Here is an 18211-nt window from a genome sequence, read left to right as displayed (position 1 = left end):
ATTGTTAAGAACCAAAGTTTTTCAAACTATATCCATTGATTGGTTTAAACATCTTTGTATAGTGGATTGGGAAACAATCAATTGCAACTTATATTAATCTCTTTCTACTTTGCAGGTGCAAATGGCTGCCTTGTAGCACCACTAGCCTGCCATTTTTTTCGAAATCTACGAGGGTGTCTGTTATGCACACAAGATATGGCTATCTCTTAACATGGGTCAGCCATTTATCATCCCCTTCTGACAGACTATCATTGTTTCTCAAGACCATACTAGCAAATGCTGTCAAGGGACATCCGAAAATTCAGCCCCTAAAAATATTTTTTTTCATATCAATTTATATTTTATGACTCTAGTTTTTCGAATGTTCACATACTTCTGAAATTCTGGATCATGTTCCCTCAACATGGCCTCTAATTCTTCTATCTGTTCCTCCTCCACTTCTGAATCACTGTCAGCATTCTGTGGATGCTGCAAAAACATTTCATGAAACAAAATTACTATCTACATAATATTGGACATTTCTTTGTACTTATCATTTCTTGGGTGTTTTATTTTATAAACATTTCATGTGACAATCATAATGTGTAAAAAAAAAACCATTATTCTTAATTGCTCTAATAAATAAGCAGTTTTTTGTATGTCGTTTGAATTAAATTTAAACATGATTAATGGTAATGCCATTAGTATTTGATAAGTTTCATGGGGCACCAATTCCATTGGTTCTATTGAAAGGAAATATCTTCCAATTTCTACAAATTAGCAAAACTAATGAAAACTTTATTTTCATTGAAAAGTTGAAAGTTGAAAAAAATCTAGTATAAATCTATTAAAATATTCACTGTAATAATGCCATGTTTACTTCATTAAACAATGTCAAAAACTCACAATTTCCTTATAAACATCCCAGTCAGCATCATTCTGTCCAAACGTATCAGCTTTCTTCTTTGCTGAACTACTCTCTCCTACAAAATAACAGAAAGAATAAGAATTCACTAAATATATAATTTTTAAAACACAACAAAATATAAAAGGTATCTAATTACATGAATCATTTGAACCTTGTACAAAATGTCACAATAATATCAAAATTACACCAAGTACCCAATTTGACAAAAATAATGGGATTCTTGTAGGACTAGACTATTCACAATTTTATCATCTGTCACTATACACGTCTTTCCACATTGCTAAATACATTAAAAATTTGTAAGGGTTCCGCGGAACCCAGTGTCTCGCCTACTCTTTCTGTTAATCGCAGGCTCAACAAAAATGAGGAAATAAATCAACAAAATATTCCTGTTGATATTATCTTTAAATTGTAAGAAGCTTTTGTCCAAGTTTGGTAAAAATCCAGGATAGTTTATGAATCTAATACTGTTTAAAAACTTTTAACTGCAGACTAAATGTAATGTCAACTGGAAGAAAACTAAATTTCCTTCTAGATACTAGCTTTTGATCATAAACAAGCTTCTGTCCAAGTTTGGTACAAATCCAAAATAGTATAAGAAAGTTAAATTTTAAAAAGCTTAACTACAGAGTGAATGTGTTGTTTCCTGGCAGAAAATCTAAGTCCATTTAAAAGTAAAATACGAAAAAAATGGAATTTCATTTTTACAAAATTTCCTTCTAGATGCTAGCTTTTGATCATTAAAAAGCTTCTGTCCAATTTTGGTACAAATCCAAAATAGTATAAGAAAGTTATTTAAATTTAAAAAAGTTTAACCACAGAGTGAATGTGTTGTTTCCTTGCAGAAAATCTAAGTCCATTTAAAAGTAAAATACGGAAAAAATGGAATTTTATTTTTACAAAATTTACTTCTGGATACTATTTTATGATCATAAACAAGCTACTGTCCAAGTTTAGTACTAACCCAGGATAGTTTAAGAAAGTTATTAAAATTTTAAAAACTTTAACTACAGAGTGAATATTTGTGGACGTCGCCGCCGCCGCCAACGACGGAATGTAGGATCGCTTAGTCTCGCTTTTTCGACTAAAGTCGAAGGCTTGACAAAAATGTGCATAATGTTCACATTTTATGTCAACAATTGAATTCTCTGGTGAAAATAAATATAATTCATGCATTCATACATATATATAAAAGTCAGTAATTACACGATCTCTTCATGATAAATGTGATAAAAGAGAAAATTGATTAAGGAAGTTTGCTGCTCAGAATCAAAATGAATAGCTTTCCACAACACTAGTATATATTGATAGGGGACTTATTGAGGAATCAAAAAAGCAAAACAAATATAGGGGTCAATGTGCTTGTTTTTGAGATATTAGTCATTGGAATTTTGGCAGGAAAATGTTCTCTCTTTTTTTCTTTTTTTTCTTAGCTTTATCATTGACCAGTTAAAGTTCTAAAAAACTATTAAAAAATAAATAAGATTTTATAAAACTTTTACAAATGGCTTATAATTATACATGTAAAAGATTCATAAAAAGAAAAATGGGGTTCCATGGGCAAATATTTTTAATGCATTCAAATGGATAAAACCAGAGGATTTCGAAAAACATGACAAGCAAACATCCTTAAAACTGAAAAACTAATTTCAGCAACAGAAGAAAAGAACCCTTTGCAGAACCCCTCATTATTCATCCTGAAAAGTTGACTACCTGCAGCTAACTGTGTTATCATTTTCATTCTCTGTTGAGATGCTAATGTCCTCCTCTTTGCCATGTCTGATTTCTTCTGTTTTCTTGCTGTTCTGGCATCTAGTAATTTCTGCAAATGAAAAATCAAATCATATTCAAATTGTTTCAAAAATTTTAAATTACACCAAAGATAGATAAATTTCTTGTTACTTTTTCTGCATCATTTTTCAAATATTTTAGAATTATATACGAGAAATAAATAAACAATAAAAAGTATGAACATAAAATAAACTGAGCCCTTGCTCATTGAAATGTGTTGATGATCCACAAACAATAAACATAACTGAGTCCTTACTAATTGAAATGTGTTGATGATCCACAAATAATAAACATAACTGAGTCCTTGCTCACTGAAATGTGTTGATGATCCACAAACAATAACAAACAATTTGATAATACAAACCTGTCTCCTCCCTCTCACTTCCTGTAACCATCCGTTGAAATCCTTCCTTCTTCTCTGTTCTAATTTTCTCTCTTCTTCCATCTCCTTGAAAATTGATAAAAACAAAAACATCATTTTAGGCATGAAGAAAACTGTCCAGACTTCGATAAATAGTCAAAACTGTATTAAGCAGTCACTTACAGGAAGTATCGACAATGACAGTTTAGAAACAACAGGGATTCCTCTTATGTATTATTTTCAACTAGTCAGAACATTTTGTTACCAAAATAAAATGTATTCTGAGCATGACAAATAGGCAAGTGGGAAAATGATATATTATATATAAGTCAAAGATATGAGTAAATGTGATTGATTGTTAGTGTTTTAACTCCTCCTTTTAAGCACCACTTTTGGGCTATATCGTAAATGTGAGGCCTGCCATTTAAACATTTACATAACAGTTTTGATAATTTTAGAATGTTGCCTTCACTGAAATACTGACAAATAAAATAAGTATATTTTAACCTACAACCTTTAAGCCTTTCCAAATGGTGTTTAAAACCTCAAATTAAAAAACAATTATGCATATGTATTTTTTACAACTAAATTGATAGTTTTCATTATAAAACTTATGTACATATACTTTTTTCTCAAGAAAATTCTTTAATTTGTCCACATTTAGAAGAACTTTACTTTTTTTTAATTGCTTGCTTCAAGGAAGCAATTCGCCAACATATTTTCAGAATGCAAGTGACTAATATCCATGCTTCTATATTGATTGTTTACTATAAAGTGATTTTAATCGATAAACTACAGTCTTCAAAACACAACAATTAAGTAGCTGCCATATTTTCACATCATAACAGACAGAGAGAAAAAAATTGACTATTATTTGATTTGTTTGCGTAAAAAATGATAAAACTGTGCACAGAAGGCTTAATGATATATACATGCATTAGTTCAAGAATTTGATATAAACCTTATTTTTCACCAGTTACTCATTTCATATGACTTTATAAAGGACATTTTGTATGAATATTGTATACATATTATTGATTTTGTGTCCATAAGAAAATACTAAACAAATGACACTAAGTGAAAACATCCTATTAGCATCTGCCAAAATGCTTATTATCTTTCAACTGAACTAAAAGTGAAATACCTTTTGTCTTTTTTCTATCTGTAAAGCTTGTGCTCTAAGCCTTCCTTCTCTAGCATTCTTCAACATTCTTTGTTTTTTCTTGGTTAGTACCTGGTCAGCAGACAACTGGTCATCAGGAATTTCCAAAAGGTCATAAACTGTTTGTTTCTTAGGCTGAAAATTAATTAGTCTAGAAAGGTATAAACTTTAAAAGCAAAACAAGCAACATTTCACATTGATGTATTAGAGTCATGTGCTCTTATTTAATTAAATATCAAGATGAAAAACAGCAACAAAAGCCATGTGCTGTGTGGTGTGGATGAAATGTGGAGAATATATCAATGAGGCAGCAATCCAATGACAATAAACAAAAACAAAGACTTCTACAGGTCAATGTATGTTCATAATATTAGTCAAGTGTTATTTCAATGTGAATAATTATGCATGAGATGATTGTTTCATCAGTTTAAAAAAATACATTTCCTGAAGCAAAACACTAAAATCTGAATTGTGTTGTAGCATCAATGTCTAAATAATAAAGCAAATATCTTGAAACAGAATTTTGTAACCTTTAAAAATGATGGTTAAATTGTTCAATCCAATCCTCGCAGTCTTAATATACTTTGAAGTGTGATTTTTAAACTCACTCAGAATTCAACCTATCTATATACTGGATTTTGTGTTTCCATCCCAAATATTGAGTAAAGTTTTATGACTACGAGCCCTGATCACCATATTGTTACCTCTTCTGCTGGAGGTGGCTCTATCCCAAGAACTTTGGCTCTGTTTCTCTGTATTGCTATTGTTAATCTGTTTATTTCTGATTGTAATTCTTCTGGTGTATCAAATGATGTGTTCTGTAAAGCTCGCTGTAATGATAGAATGGCAGATCTAAATATCAAGCTTCTGATATATAAGTATATTATTTCTTTTATTCTTTTTAATTATGTTTTTTTTTACATATGCAAGTTAATTGCTTTCTTTCATGCAGTTTAGATAGGTCTTGATATTCAGTAAATCAGTACATTTAAGCAAATTCAAACAGTAAAATAAATCATGTTTCTTATTTATCTTAACCTACCTTTAAATATCTAGACTATTCAGATTTATGAAAAACAAGAATATTTGTTGATAAGAAGCTATGACCTGCCTATGTTATCTGGTTATTTCAATGTACAATTAACCGTGAATTCTAGGTCAAAAACCCTTACCCGATTATATTATCAAAGGTTTATTTCATAAGGAACATGTGTAATAAGTAATAAGTGTCATGTTGATGTGACCAAAGCATCATGGTAAACTAGGGATTATCTAAAGGACAAATAATTCTCAACCTTTTTTCTTACATGTATTTCATAATTAGAAAGTTATGTGATATCAACACAAATACACATATCTGAGATTCTGTATGTTTTCTGTCTTTTAAATGAAAGGGAAACTAGGTGGATTAATTAGATAATTTACTTACATCAAATGCTTCATCATCATCTTCATCCTCCAATAATTCCTGGATACTCATTAACTCTTGTAACTTCTGTTCCTCCGATGCTAACTGTCATAAAGAGAAATATGGACTAATATGTAAACATCTGTGTCAGGAAATTATGTAAAGAAGGTTAAGAGAAACGTGTGCCGGGAAGGGAAGCGCTTTTTCTCACACATAGCATTCGTGGAAATAAGACAATTTCCCTTTCAAACATTGAACATCCAACACTGTGAATAGCATGTTTACCCTCATCAGTAAGTGTGAATAATCAAAGAGCAAAAAATATCTTAAACAATCTTTTTGTGAACTGTTTTCGGTCTTTTCAGCTTTTTATCATTTGGCTATGATATTGTCTGTTTTTCTTAAGACTAATGGCTATCCATAGTTTCCTTAGAATCTTCTCCCCATCTAAATATTCAGACTTGATTGTATTGTCCCATCAATAACTTTACCTGCAAAGTTGGCATTTAGTTACTATCAAGCAATCACTTCAAATCTGAGACCATGACTTCACATCATTTTACTACATTTTCTAACATCAAAAAGAATAACTAACTTTTTCCAATCTCCTTTTTGCTGTTACTTCTTTCAGTCTTTTAATTTGTTGTTCCCTTCTTTCTTTTGTTTGCTCTGCTGATAGCTGGTTTCCAGGGGCCTATAAACATCACATACAATAAAATATATCATACCCCATATATAACTAGCATTGTATTTTGTAAACCAATATCAGTTAGTGTGGGTAAATGTGTATTTGATGTACACATGACTGATTTAAGTGTGACATGCTAGTCTTCAATGTACATCTATATAAAATTACAGATGATAATAATATTTTTGTAAAAGAGTAGTTTTGTTATATTAGAATGGCATTAATGTTGGAGAGATTAATTTTGTACAAGTTTTTTTACATGAGTGTACTTTAGTTGAAGGTGTATAACATGTTGTTTCTATCATTTTTGTGCTATTTTCACATTTTTCTTGAGTGGTGTGAGAAAAAAAAATCTCCTCACTGGTGAAATATTTGTTCCCGAAAAATGATTAGGCAAAATTTAATTATGATGTCAAAATTTCTTATTTGCTTCTAAATTTTCCTATTGTGACGTCATAAAAAAAGGCGACCATGTCTGATGAAGTCACATATAAAGAACACAACTTTCTGAAAATCTTTCATGAATAAGGAAATAAATCATTAGAGAAATAGATTCCCACACTATAACTTGTGTGTTTCGATATTTCTCCACTCTCAACAGTAAAATTTTAATTATTTAAAAAGCTCGGCAAGCCTCTTGCTTTTAACAATAAAATTTAACTGTCTCGAGTGGAGAAATATTGTAACACACTTGTTGCAGTGTAGGAATCTATATATCTAGTCTACAGGTTTCTCTTATCAATGGTAAGTTTTTACAGTTTATTTACATGTATTTTAAATTGGTGAACTATTTTTCCTGATATAACTTACGACAGGGAAATGAATAGTTTACTTACCTTAGTGTAGGGAAGTTGAATCTTGTGTACATTTTACTTACATTAGTGTAGGGAAGTTGAATCTTGTGTACATTATCGTCATAATAGTCATTTGAAACCCATTCATGTAAATCAGCATTGTAATCTGGTGCTAGGTGACAATGATCTCTCACTAATTCCTGATAAAAGCAAAATATAATATATATATATATGTACTTAATATCCATTCTGCACATGTACTTATCTTTTCTTGGTTCTTAATTTTTTTTTTTTTTTTAAATATTTTAATATTCCAATTATCAATAGAATTCAACAAATTAAGACAGTCAGAAACACAATAGCATATTTCAAAACATTAAAAAGATATGTGACAAAGGGCAATCAGTCCTATAAGAAATCAATGATCATTTTTGCTTTTCACAGTGCCTGTCCATCTATAATAGTTTATAAAAGAATGAAATAAAAGTGTCCAAAATCATCAATTGAAAATATGAAAAAGACTTTAGTAATGAAAATATTGTTATTTCCTATATTTTGAATTACAGCAGCTAACATCTAAAAACATGTGGGGTACCTCAGCCCTGTTTAGCGACACAGCAGCAAAATGTCCTGGATATTTGAGTTGTAGAAGTCGCTGCATGAATGTTTCTAGGTGATATCCTCCAAGATTAATCCGACGACATTGTGATGCGTCCAGACGTCCACCAAGAACAGGAAGTAAATGTGTAGTTTGGTAACCACAGGATACTATTAGGGAATTGATATCTTCTGTAAAACAGAAAAGGAAATCCTTTTAGATGACCTGCACAAGTTTTGTATCTCTTGTGTAATTACGATAAAGACAAAATTTCACAAACTTTTAATATAAGCGAAGCATAATTATTAAACATCAAAATTTATGGCAAAATCTAACAAACTTTTTCATAACATGCACCTAAAGGTAACATTAACCATGAAATTCTTTTAAACTTTACAAATAGTTACAGTTCATATTTTGTATGTAAATACTTTTTTTTTCAATAACTTTATATAGTTACTACATGTATCTTATATATAGAATCATCTAAAATGTTTATATGCTTACAAACTTTTAATGACATCTTTAGATATTAGACCTTCTTTATAAAGCAAACAAAAATGTGGATTTTCTCAATATGACTTTTTACATTGCATACAGATTTTTTCTAAATTTGTCATTGTACCATTGTAAAATGTTTTTTTTTAACATCTAATTATATATTTTTTTAAATTTTATGAAAAAAATTTAACACATAAAGATTTAAAACAGATGTAGATATGAAAGTTTTTGGTAATTGACTTTGCCAAAATTAACAACATTTGTATAAACATGATAAACAAAAGATAATGTGTGGTATAAATCCATGAGACAGAGACTTTTGAACAAATCTTAAAATTATAAATAACTGAGTTTTTGTGAAACAAGATTTTGATAAAAGTTATTTATGATTTGTTCTTTTTTCAATTCTTACTTCAATTCTTGTCAGAAAATTATATCAAACATTTTTGTCTGGCCTGATAATTTCCAAAGTGTCAGATATTTTTATTCTGCTTCCTCATTACATTTTTGAAAGTCACCTAAACCTAGGGGCCAGCTGAAGGACACCTCCGGGTGCGGGAATTTTTTGTTGCATTGAAGACCTGTTGGTGACCTTCTGCTGTTGTCTGCTCTATGGTCAGGTTGTTGTCTCTTTGGCACATTCCCCATTTCCATTCTCAATTTTATCTAATAACAACTATAATATATTTAAAATGCTTTGTTTTTATTTATACCAGAAGATTCCTGTTAACTATAACTAGTGTGCTGACCTCTATACATCTTTCAATATTTCAAGACATTGGTTTTCAGACTCACTGACATATTTCCAATATCTCCTGCATTAACAATGTTTATTTATCTCACACATTGTAGAAACTATTTTCATACATACCCATCCTATCATGGTTAGCATACAAACTGAACATGGCATCAATACCATATGTAACTTGAGGTACATTGTAACATTCAAATAAAAGCTCTGACATTTCTGGAAAGATGCACATATTATGTATTATTATGGAATATTTAAATAAAAGTTATGACATTTCTGGAAAGATGCACATATTATGTATCATTATGTATTATTATGCAATATTCAAATAACAATTCTGAAGTTCTTTTTCTTTTTAGAACAATTGAAAGCAACCATTTATATTGTTTTGTATTCTCTTTTGAATTTTTCATATTACCTCATGGTCTGGGCCTTCAACAGCTTTTATATATTTTGAGTTTTGCTCTGTTTAATACCATAAAAATATATAATTGTTGATTACATCTTTGTTCTTAAGTCTCTGTTTGACAGTTTGCACAATAACATATCTCCTTATTTTTAATTTTTGGAAGCAATTTTTGGATTTTATAAAGAAAAAAGCAATTACAATATATAATATCAATTAAAACAGTTAGTAATGATACCTACGTTGACGACAGTAGTTAGGATTACATACAGGCTCTGTTAACACCACAGGGTGGTCAATATATCCATCTGTGTTCAAACCAAGATGTGAAAATATATAGTCAAATATTTGTTCCTGGAAATAAAAAAATTATTTCATACTTTAGAAATAATGAAAACAGAAATAATCATTGTTCATGTTGTTACAAATATACAAGTTTATTGTTTTATTAGAATTAAAATCAGTAATTTTGATTTGCTTTGTATTTTCCATTTGTTACCTTTTTAAGTATGTATTTTTACTTTATGAGCTTTCATATTTCTTTGATCATTTTTATGCCCCACCTACGATAGTAGAGGGGCATTATGTTTTCTGGTCTGTGCCTTTGTTCGTCCGTCCGTTCGTTCCTTCGTCCGTTCGTTCGTCCCGTTTCAGGTTAAAGTTTTTGGTCAAGGTAGATTTTGATGAAGCTGAAGTCCAATCAACTTGAAACTTAGTACACCTGTTGCTTATGATATGATCTTTCTAATTTTAAAGCCAAATTAGACTTTTGACCCCAATTTCACGGTCCACTGAACATAGAAAATGAAAGTGGGAGTTTTAGTTTAAGTTTTTGGTCAAGGTAGTTTTTGATAAAGTTGAAGACCAAACAACTTGAAACTTAGTACACATGTTCCATATGGTATGATCTTTTCAATTTTACTGACAAATTAGATTTTTTACCCAATTTCACGATCCATTGAACATGGAAAATGATAGTGAGAGTGGGGCATCCGTGTACTAAGGACACATTCTTGTTTTCAACTGATTTTTATTGTTCGTTATTATGTTGTACTGTTATACCACTTTCCCAGGTTAGGGGAAGGGTTGGGATCCCGCTAACATGTTAAATATAAAAAAGAAGATGTGGTATGATTGCCAATGAGACAACTATCCACAAAAGACCAAAATGACAGACATTAACAACTATAGGTCACTGTATGGCCTTCAACAATGAGCAAAGCCCATACCGCATAGTCAGCCACATTATGCGTGAATGTTCCTGTCCCAAGTCAGGAGCCTGTAAATCAGTGGTTGTCGTTTGTTATGTGTTACATATTTGTTTTTTCATTTATTTTTTGTACATAAATTAGGTCTTTAGTTTTCTCGTTTAAATTGTTTTACAATGTCATTTCGGTGCCTTTAATAGCTGACTATGGGGTAGTGGCTTTGCTCATTTTTGAAGGCTGTACAGTGACCTATAGTTGTTAATTTATGTATCATTTTAGTCTCTTGTTAAGAGTTGCCTCATTGGCAATCATACCACATCTCCTTTTTTTATATGATCTATATATAATTATAGGACACAGAGTTGTCAATTGTAATCAGTCTTTGGCCTTGACTTATGACCAAGGAAGTTATACATTATGACACACCCTCTAGTTAATATACATGTCAGGTATAAACTTTGAAATCATAATGGTTCCCAAGATACAGAGCAGACAAGTTCTTCACCTTTAAACATGGGGTTGTTGACTGAAATCAAAGTTTTTGACCTTGAACTTTGACCTAGGAAGTTGTACAAACATTATGACACATCCTCTGGTGTTGGTTACTGTACATATCAAGTATACAGTATGAAATTATAACGGTTCTTTAGATATAAAGTGGGCACAAATTATTACGGACAAACAGACTAATCACTTAGGGCGAACTGCCACTAGGCAAGGACCAAATTAACCTACCTGAACATCATACAATGTCACAATATTTCTATCAAACGGTGACCTAATTAACCATTTTGCAACCTCCGTTGTATTTATTTCATTTCCTACTTGGGTGTCTGTCTCCTGTAAAACATATTGTGTAAATTAACATCTACATAAATTATATTAGTACATATTATATATATTTCAGTGAAACATCATTATTAATATGATTAAAGCATTGATTCTTTTTTGGACATTCTGAATAAGATTTACTTCTTCTTTTCAGTACAATCAATATATAGAATCTGAAAGTAATCACTCAAAATGGGTAAAAATGTTATTAAAGGAAAATATCTCCTTCGTGAAATTGATGCATAAAAAAATGTAACAAGTGTATCAGTAATTAAAATGATTAAAAATATTATAAAGCATTTACAGAGCTTAAAGTCTGCCACTACATTGATTATCCCAAACAGTCAGGTTCTAATAAAGTCTGCCACTACATTGATTATCACAAAACAGTCAGTTTCTAATAAAGTCTGCCACTACATTGATTATCACAAAACAGTCAGGTTCTTATAAAGTCTGCCACTACATTGATTATCACAAAACAGTCAGGTTCTTATAAAGTCTGCCACTACATTGATTATCACAAAACAGTCAGGTTCTTATAAAGTCTGCCACTACATTGATTATCACAAAACAATCAGGTTCTAATAAAGTCTGCCACTACATTGATTATCACAAAACAGTCAGTTTCTAATAAAGTCTGCCACTACATTGATTATCACAAAACAGTCAGTTTCTAATAAAGTCTGCCACTACATTGATTATCACAAAACAGTCAGGTTCTTATAAAGTCTGCCACTACATTGATTATCACAAAACAGTCAGGTTCTTATAAAGTCTGCCACTACATTGATTATCACAAAACAGTCAGGTTCTTATAAAGTCTGCCACTACATTGATTATCACAAAACAGTCAGGTTCTTATAAAGTCTGCCACTACATTGATTATCACAAAACAGTCAGGTTCTTATAAAGTCTGCCACTACATTGATTATCACAAAACAGTCAGGTTCTAATAAAGTCTGCCACTACATTGATTATCACAAAACAGTCAGGTTCTTATAAAGTCTGCCACTACATTGATTATCACAAAATAGTCAGGTTCTTATAAAGTCTGCCACTACATTGATTATCACAAAACAGTCAGGTTCTTATAAAGTCTGCCACTACATTGATTATCACAAAACAGTCAGGTTCTTATAAAGTCTGCCACTACATTGATTATCACAAAACAGTCAGGTTCTTATAAAGTCTGCCACTACATTGATTATCACAAAACAGTCAGGTTCTTATAAAGTCTGCCACTACATTGATTATCACAAAACAGTCAGGTTCTTATAAAGTCTGCCACTACATTGATTATCACAAAACAGTCAGGTTTTAATAAAGTCTGCCACTACATTGATTATCACAAAACAGTCAGGTTCTTATAAAGTCTGCCACTACATTGATTATCACAAAACAGTCAGGTTTTAATAAAGTCTGCCACTACATTGATTATCACAAAACAGTCAGGTTCTTATAAAGTCTGCCACTACATTGATTATCACAAAACAGTCAGGTTCTAATAAAGTCTGCCACTACATTGATTATCACAAAACAGTCAGGTTCTAATAAAGTCTGCCACTACATTGATTATCACAAAACAGTCAGGTTCTAATAAAGTCTGCCACTACATTGATTATCACAAAACAGTCAGGTTCTAATAAAGTCTGTCACTACATTGATTATCACAAAACAGTCAGGTTCTAATAAAGTCTGCCACTTCATTGATTATCACAAAACAGTCAGGTTCTAATAAAGTCTGCCACTACATTGATTATCACAAAACAATCAGGTTCTAATAAAGTCTGCCACTACATTGATTATCACAAAACAGTCAGGCTCTAATAAAGTCTGCCACTACATTGATTATCACAAAACAGTCAGGTTCTAATAAAGTCTGCCACTACATTGATTATCACAAAACAGTCAGGTTCTAATAAAGTCTGCCACTACATTGATTATCACAAAACAGTCAGGTTCTAATAAAGTCTGCCACTACATTGATTATCACAAAACAGTCAGGTTCTAATAAAGTCTGCCACTACATTGATTATCACAAAACAGTCAGGTTCTAATAAAGTCTGCCACTACATTGATTATCACAAAACAGTCAGGTTCTAATAAAGTCTGCCACTACATTGATTATCACAAAACAATCAGGTTCTAATAAAGTCTGCCACTACATTGATTATCACAAAACAGTCAGGCTCTAATAAAGTCTGCCACTACATTGATTATCACAAAACAGTCAGGTTCTAATAAAGTCTGCCACTACATTGATTATCACAAAACAGTCAGGTTCTAATAAAGTCTGCCACTACATTGATTATCACAAAACAGTCAGGTTCTAATAAAGTCTGCCACTACATTGATTATCACAAAACAGTCAGGTTCTAATAAAGTCTGCCACTACATTGATTATCACAAAACAGTCAGGTTCTAATAAAGTCTGCCACTACATTGATTATCACAAAACAGTCAGGTTCAGTTACTCTGTATACTTACCTTTTTAACCGTTGGTTTAGCTGTTATATTCTGTATACTTACCTTTTTATCCCTTGGTTTAGCTGTTATATTCTCTGTATACATACCTTTTTACCCCTTGGTTTAGCTGTTATATTCTTGAATATTAGCTGTGGTTTGTCACTGGTGGCCCATCCAGCTCTGCATTGATATGTACCTGAGAAAATGAAGAACCCATATAATTTATTAAATTGCATACTATCTTGATTAAAAGTTAAAATATAAATTCAATAATTGTACAAATAAACCTATATTTCTCAAATACTGGTCTGAACATGCATATTATTTTTTACTGAATGTTAAACAACTAACAATTATCACATGATGTATACTTGCAACAAGCAACATAACAGCTAGGACTTGTACAGCAGAAACTGTTCATAGGTTTTCAGCAGATAGCAGTTGACTCAAACAAACTAGCTTGTAAAAGGTGTACCTGACTTAACTCAATCACAACAAATACTTCTCTGTAAATCAACAGAAAGTACATACCATTATCTATTACCAAGGGAACTTTATTCTGTAAAAAATCTGTACTGTATTCTAATGATGGACATTGTTGGGGTCTTTCATCTTTGAATGTAAAAATATTCTTCTGATCTGTCATTTTCAGAACTGAAAAAAATTAAACTATGAGTGCTTTATCTAATGAATACATGTATGTGATTTTTAATTGTATACACATATGTCCTCATTGTCATTCATTGTATATAATATATAACAGCACAATATTCAGCAAGAATTTAAATCTTGGTGATAGTTTGCATGTATATATAGACTGTAGACTGTATGGTAATATTGACAAATTCTGAGACCATGTGAGATTTTCCCAATTGTCATCTTTGTCTTGCCTTTAATTACCATGATTACAACAATTTTTTTCTCATTTTAAATTTAATGGACTGGCTAAAGCCAGCCAGATTGAATCAGAAACATATAGTACATTATCATGTGTCTCTGGTGGTATGTAATGGTTAAATGCGAAAGTGACAGGACTTGCATAGCAAAGAGCATAAAGGTATTACTTTTAAGCTGCACAGCAGAATCACTATTCAGTACCAAAAATCTTTAGTGTCCTTTGTATACAACTTAAAAGCTTCTTTGGCTGGTACACATGAACAAATGTATGTTATTGTAAGTTGTAGGGAAGGAGGGTCATCCTTTGACTTCTTCCCCTATCTGTCAACACTTGGTTTGTTCTCCTTGGACTTCTCAAATGTTTAGATTTTGACAGAAAACCAATGATTAGTTTGTTCTTGTATAGACTAAATAACTTGGCAAGGAAATATTGCTTTGTGAAAAGGTTGTTAAGGCAGTGTCTGCACGTACCTGCATGCAGGGAGATAAGAACGAAAGCTTTCCTGTCAATTGTTTATAATGGTTGTTCCTACCTAATGTATTGATTTATCCTTAAGTCACTGGTTGTCCTAAATGAAAGTCTATTTAAAACAATCAGACAATAGACATCTTTTGTGTTCGATGCATTTCCGTCAAAAACTTTGGTTTTAGTGAACATCATTCGTGCATTGAGCAGTCAGGGGTGCTACTTAAACAAGTGATTTCATTATCACCTATTTCAGTGATTTTTTATATTCAGTTATCACCTATTTAAGTGATTTTGGTGTTTTCTTTGATTTTCAAATGCTAATTTCATTGATTTTCCATATTTTCACAGACTTTTCTGTAATTTTCCTACATAAATCAATTATCCCTTTATCTTTGGGTATCAATTTCACCAGTGCGCTTGGACAGTAAGTTAGTGCGCTAAAGCTTTTAAAAGTACCCTTGGGAATTGTTCTGTAATCAAATATTCATTAACTACTCTTACTATCAATCAAAGGTCAACAATATTAGGTGACCTGATTGGTTTTCTTTAGAATTAGAATGATTTATTTTAAGGTTATGTCCTGATCTACAAATTATTCCAGTTTTTGCAGCTTTCGAGACGCGACGGCCATACTTCCATGATGGCCATAGGATGTGTCAGCCATATTGCCACATCGTCCTTGAGACATATCGGCCACACATTGTGAGACGTATTGTCCACAATTAAAAAAAAAAAATGTTATTGAGGTTATAACATGTATTATAAACATAAATTATAATAATAAAATAAGTATTTATTCATAAATAACATAATTATGATTTTTTTAGTAATTTTTTTTCTGCACAAGAGATCTACTGTGCACCTTTATTTATTCTTGTAAGAGTTATCTTTGCTTGATCATCATCACTCATTGGAGCCATATTATGTAGGTATATTGATTATTTCTTCATTATCATAATTTTGACAGAAATTAGTCTCCCATTCGGATATTGTCATTCAGATTTGTGCATTTTGTTCTGTTTGTTGTATGCAAGATATCAAAAAATCATTTAGAAAACAATATTAATATTTTATAAGATTAAACACATTCCTATATATGATATATATATATACAACTCGTCTAAACATCAACCCAACAATGTTAGATCTGTAAATTTGCTTTCGCAAATTTTTGGTTCTTCCCTCGCCGGGATTCGAACCCATGCTACTGTGATATCGTGACACCAAATCGCCTGCACTGCAGCCGTCCCGCTAGACCACACGACCACCTGGGCTCTCAAAATAAAGAGCTTTCGCTGGCCATGTGTCAGCTTTCCACGTCAGTTTTAATCTAGTGGCGTACTACAGTACATGATATATAAGGCATGAAGATGTTATTGTTACAGATCAGCTAAATTATCTATAGTAAAGGATCCTACAAATTAATGTAAGATACAGTCACAGAAAATAATTATATTCATAAGTACGTCTGAGTCAGTGACAACCCTACAACAGATGTATCCATCGGATCGCCATCAATGATGGTGATACATGGCTGTGTACATAATGTATATACAACTCGTCTAAACATCAACCCAACAAAGTTAGATCTGTAAATTTGCTTTCGCAAATTTTTGGTTCTTCCCTCGCCGGGATTCGAACCCATGCTACTGTGATATCGTGACACCAAATCGCCTGCACTGCAGCCGTCCCGCTAGACCACACGACCACCTAGGCTCTCAAAATAAAGAGCTTTCGCTGGCCATGTGTTACCTTTTCACGTCAGTTTTAATCTAGCGGCGTCAAAGAAAAAAATTATAATAGCCTTTCAAGACGTCATAATAATTTGGACTACAAACCCCTGTGCTTTTACTTTATTAAATTCATGAAATTATAAAAATGAATTCTGCCTCATAACAATAAACATACTAAATAAACCTGAGACTTATACAAAGTTAAATATCTTAAAACAATATATTAGACAATTATGTAAATTAAGAATTTCTAACCACAATTTACACATTGAAAAAGGCAGATATAATAATACGCCTTTGGATCAAAGAATATGTAAACACTGTATTGATAACAAAATTGAAGATGAGTTTCATTTTATATGTGAATGCAACCTATATCAAGATGAGAGAGAAAAGTTTTATGCTGACATTGTTAATATTATACCATGTTTTTGTAATTTAGATAATTTTGATAAATTTAAATATTTAATGAACTGTTCGGAGACTGACATTCTCACCAAATTTCTTATATATATTAGGTCCAAGTACACAGTTATCGTCCCTTGATTTTCGTTGTCCATGAATATAGTCCCTAGTGTGGAGAGTGTGTTACTTGTCAATTTTTTTTATAACCCTTTCAAATTTATTTATTTATGTTTTATGCCTCAAGTAGCAAGAAGGGGGATAAAATTACACTGTAAAAAAATTTAATTCATGAATTATAATGTAAAGAAGTGATTTGGTCCAGTTGAAAAAGGTCAAAAATTAGCATTTCGGAAGCTGTCAAAAGATTTCAAGACCCCCTTCACATAAAATTGTCCATATTTTGAGTTATAGCTGATGAAGTTTTCTATAATTTCGATATAATTTGTCCCAAAAGTGGTACAACATACTGTAAAAATATTATGGAGAAAGCGCAGGTGGGATTTTTTTTATTTCCATTTATTGTCTAAAGGAAATGCACTACGAAATAACTGTGTACTTGGACCTAAGATAGACAAATGTATTTTGATTAGACATTCATCAGTGGGAATAATTGCATAATATTGAAGTGTGAGTTTTGTCTCTTGCTTGTTATAACTTAAAGTGTCGAAATTGTTGGCCGTTATGTTTAATTGTTGTTTTGTTTTGTAAATGTGTTCATGTGTTTCAGCGATGATCCTTTTGTACTGGATTTTATACTGAATAAAATTATTTCCAAATTTTAATAATTACATAAGATGTCATGATACATTCGATCCTATTGTAAGTTTCCAAGCAA

General features: G+C 31.4%; 1 protein-coding gene across 1 annotated transcript in view; it reads right to left on the bottom strand.

Annotated features, from left to right (window-relative positions):
• Positions 1–18211, bottom strand: part of LOC139513687 (actin-related protein 5-like) — a 33019-nt gene that overhangs the window by 3043 nt on the left and 11765 nt on the right. Inside the window, exons 2-16 of the mRNA XM_071302397.1 lie at positions 14404–14526; positions 13980–14068; positions 11311–11415; positions 9610–9721; positions 9082–9177; positions 7707–7900; positions 7195–7311; positions 6225–6323; positions 5651–5734; positions 4926–5051; positions 4204–4356; positions 3063–3146; positions 2621–2729; positions 886–962; positions 374–468 (exon numbers count right to left, since the gene is read on the bottom strand). Of these exons, the coding sequence (XP_071158498.1) occupies positions 374–468; positions 886–962; positions 2621–2729; positions 3063–3146; positions 4204–4356; positions 4926–5051; positions 5651–5734; positions 6225–6323; positions 7195–7311; positions 7707–7900; positions 9082–9177; positions 9610–9721; positions 11311–11415; positions 13980–14068; positions 14404–14518 (1655 nt within the window). The 5' untranslated portion in view covers positions 14519–14526. The remainder of the gene's footprint in view (positions 1–373; positions 469–885; positions 963–2620; positions 2730–3062; positions 3147–4203; positions 4357–4925; positions 5052–5650; positions 5735–6224; positions 6324–7194; positions 7312–7706; positions 7901–9081; positions 9178–9609; positions 9722–11310; positions 11416–13979; positions 14069–14403; positions 14527–18211) is intronic.

The sequence above is a fragment of the Mytilus edulis genome, chromosome 2, assembly GCF_963676685.1.
Source record: "Mytilus edulis chromosome 2, xbMytEdul2.2, whole genome shotgun sequence".
In the NCBI taxonomy this organism is placed as follows: domain Eukaryota; kingdom Metazoa; phylum Mollusca; class Bivalvia; order Mytilida; family Mytilidae; genus Mytilus; species Mytilus edulis.
Note: the sequence above shows the minus strand (reverse complement) of the source record. Positions and strands in the feature narration are given on the sequence as shown.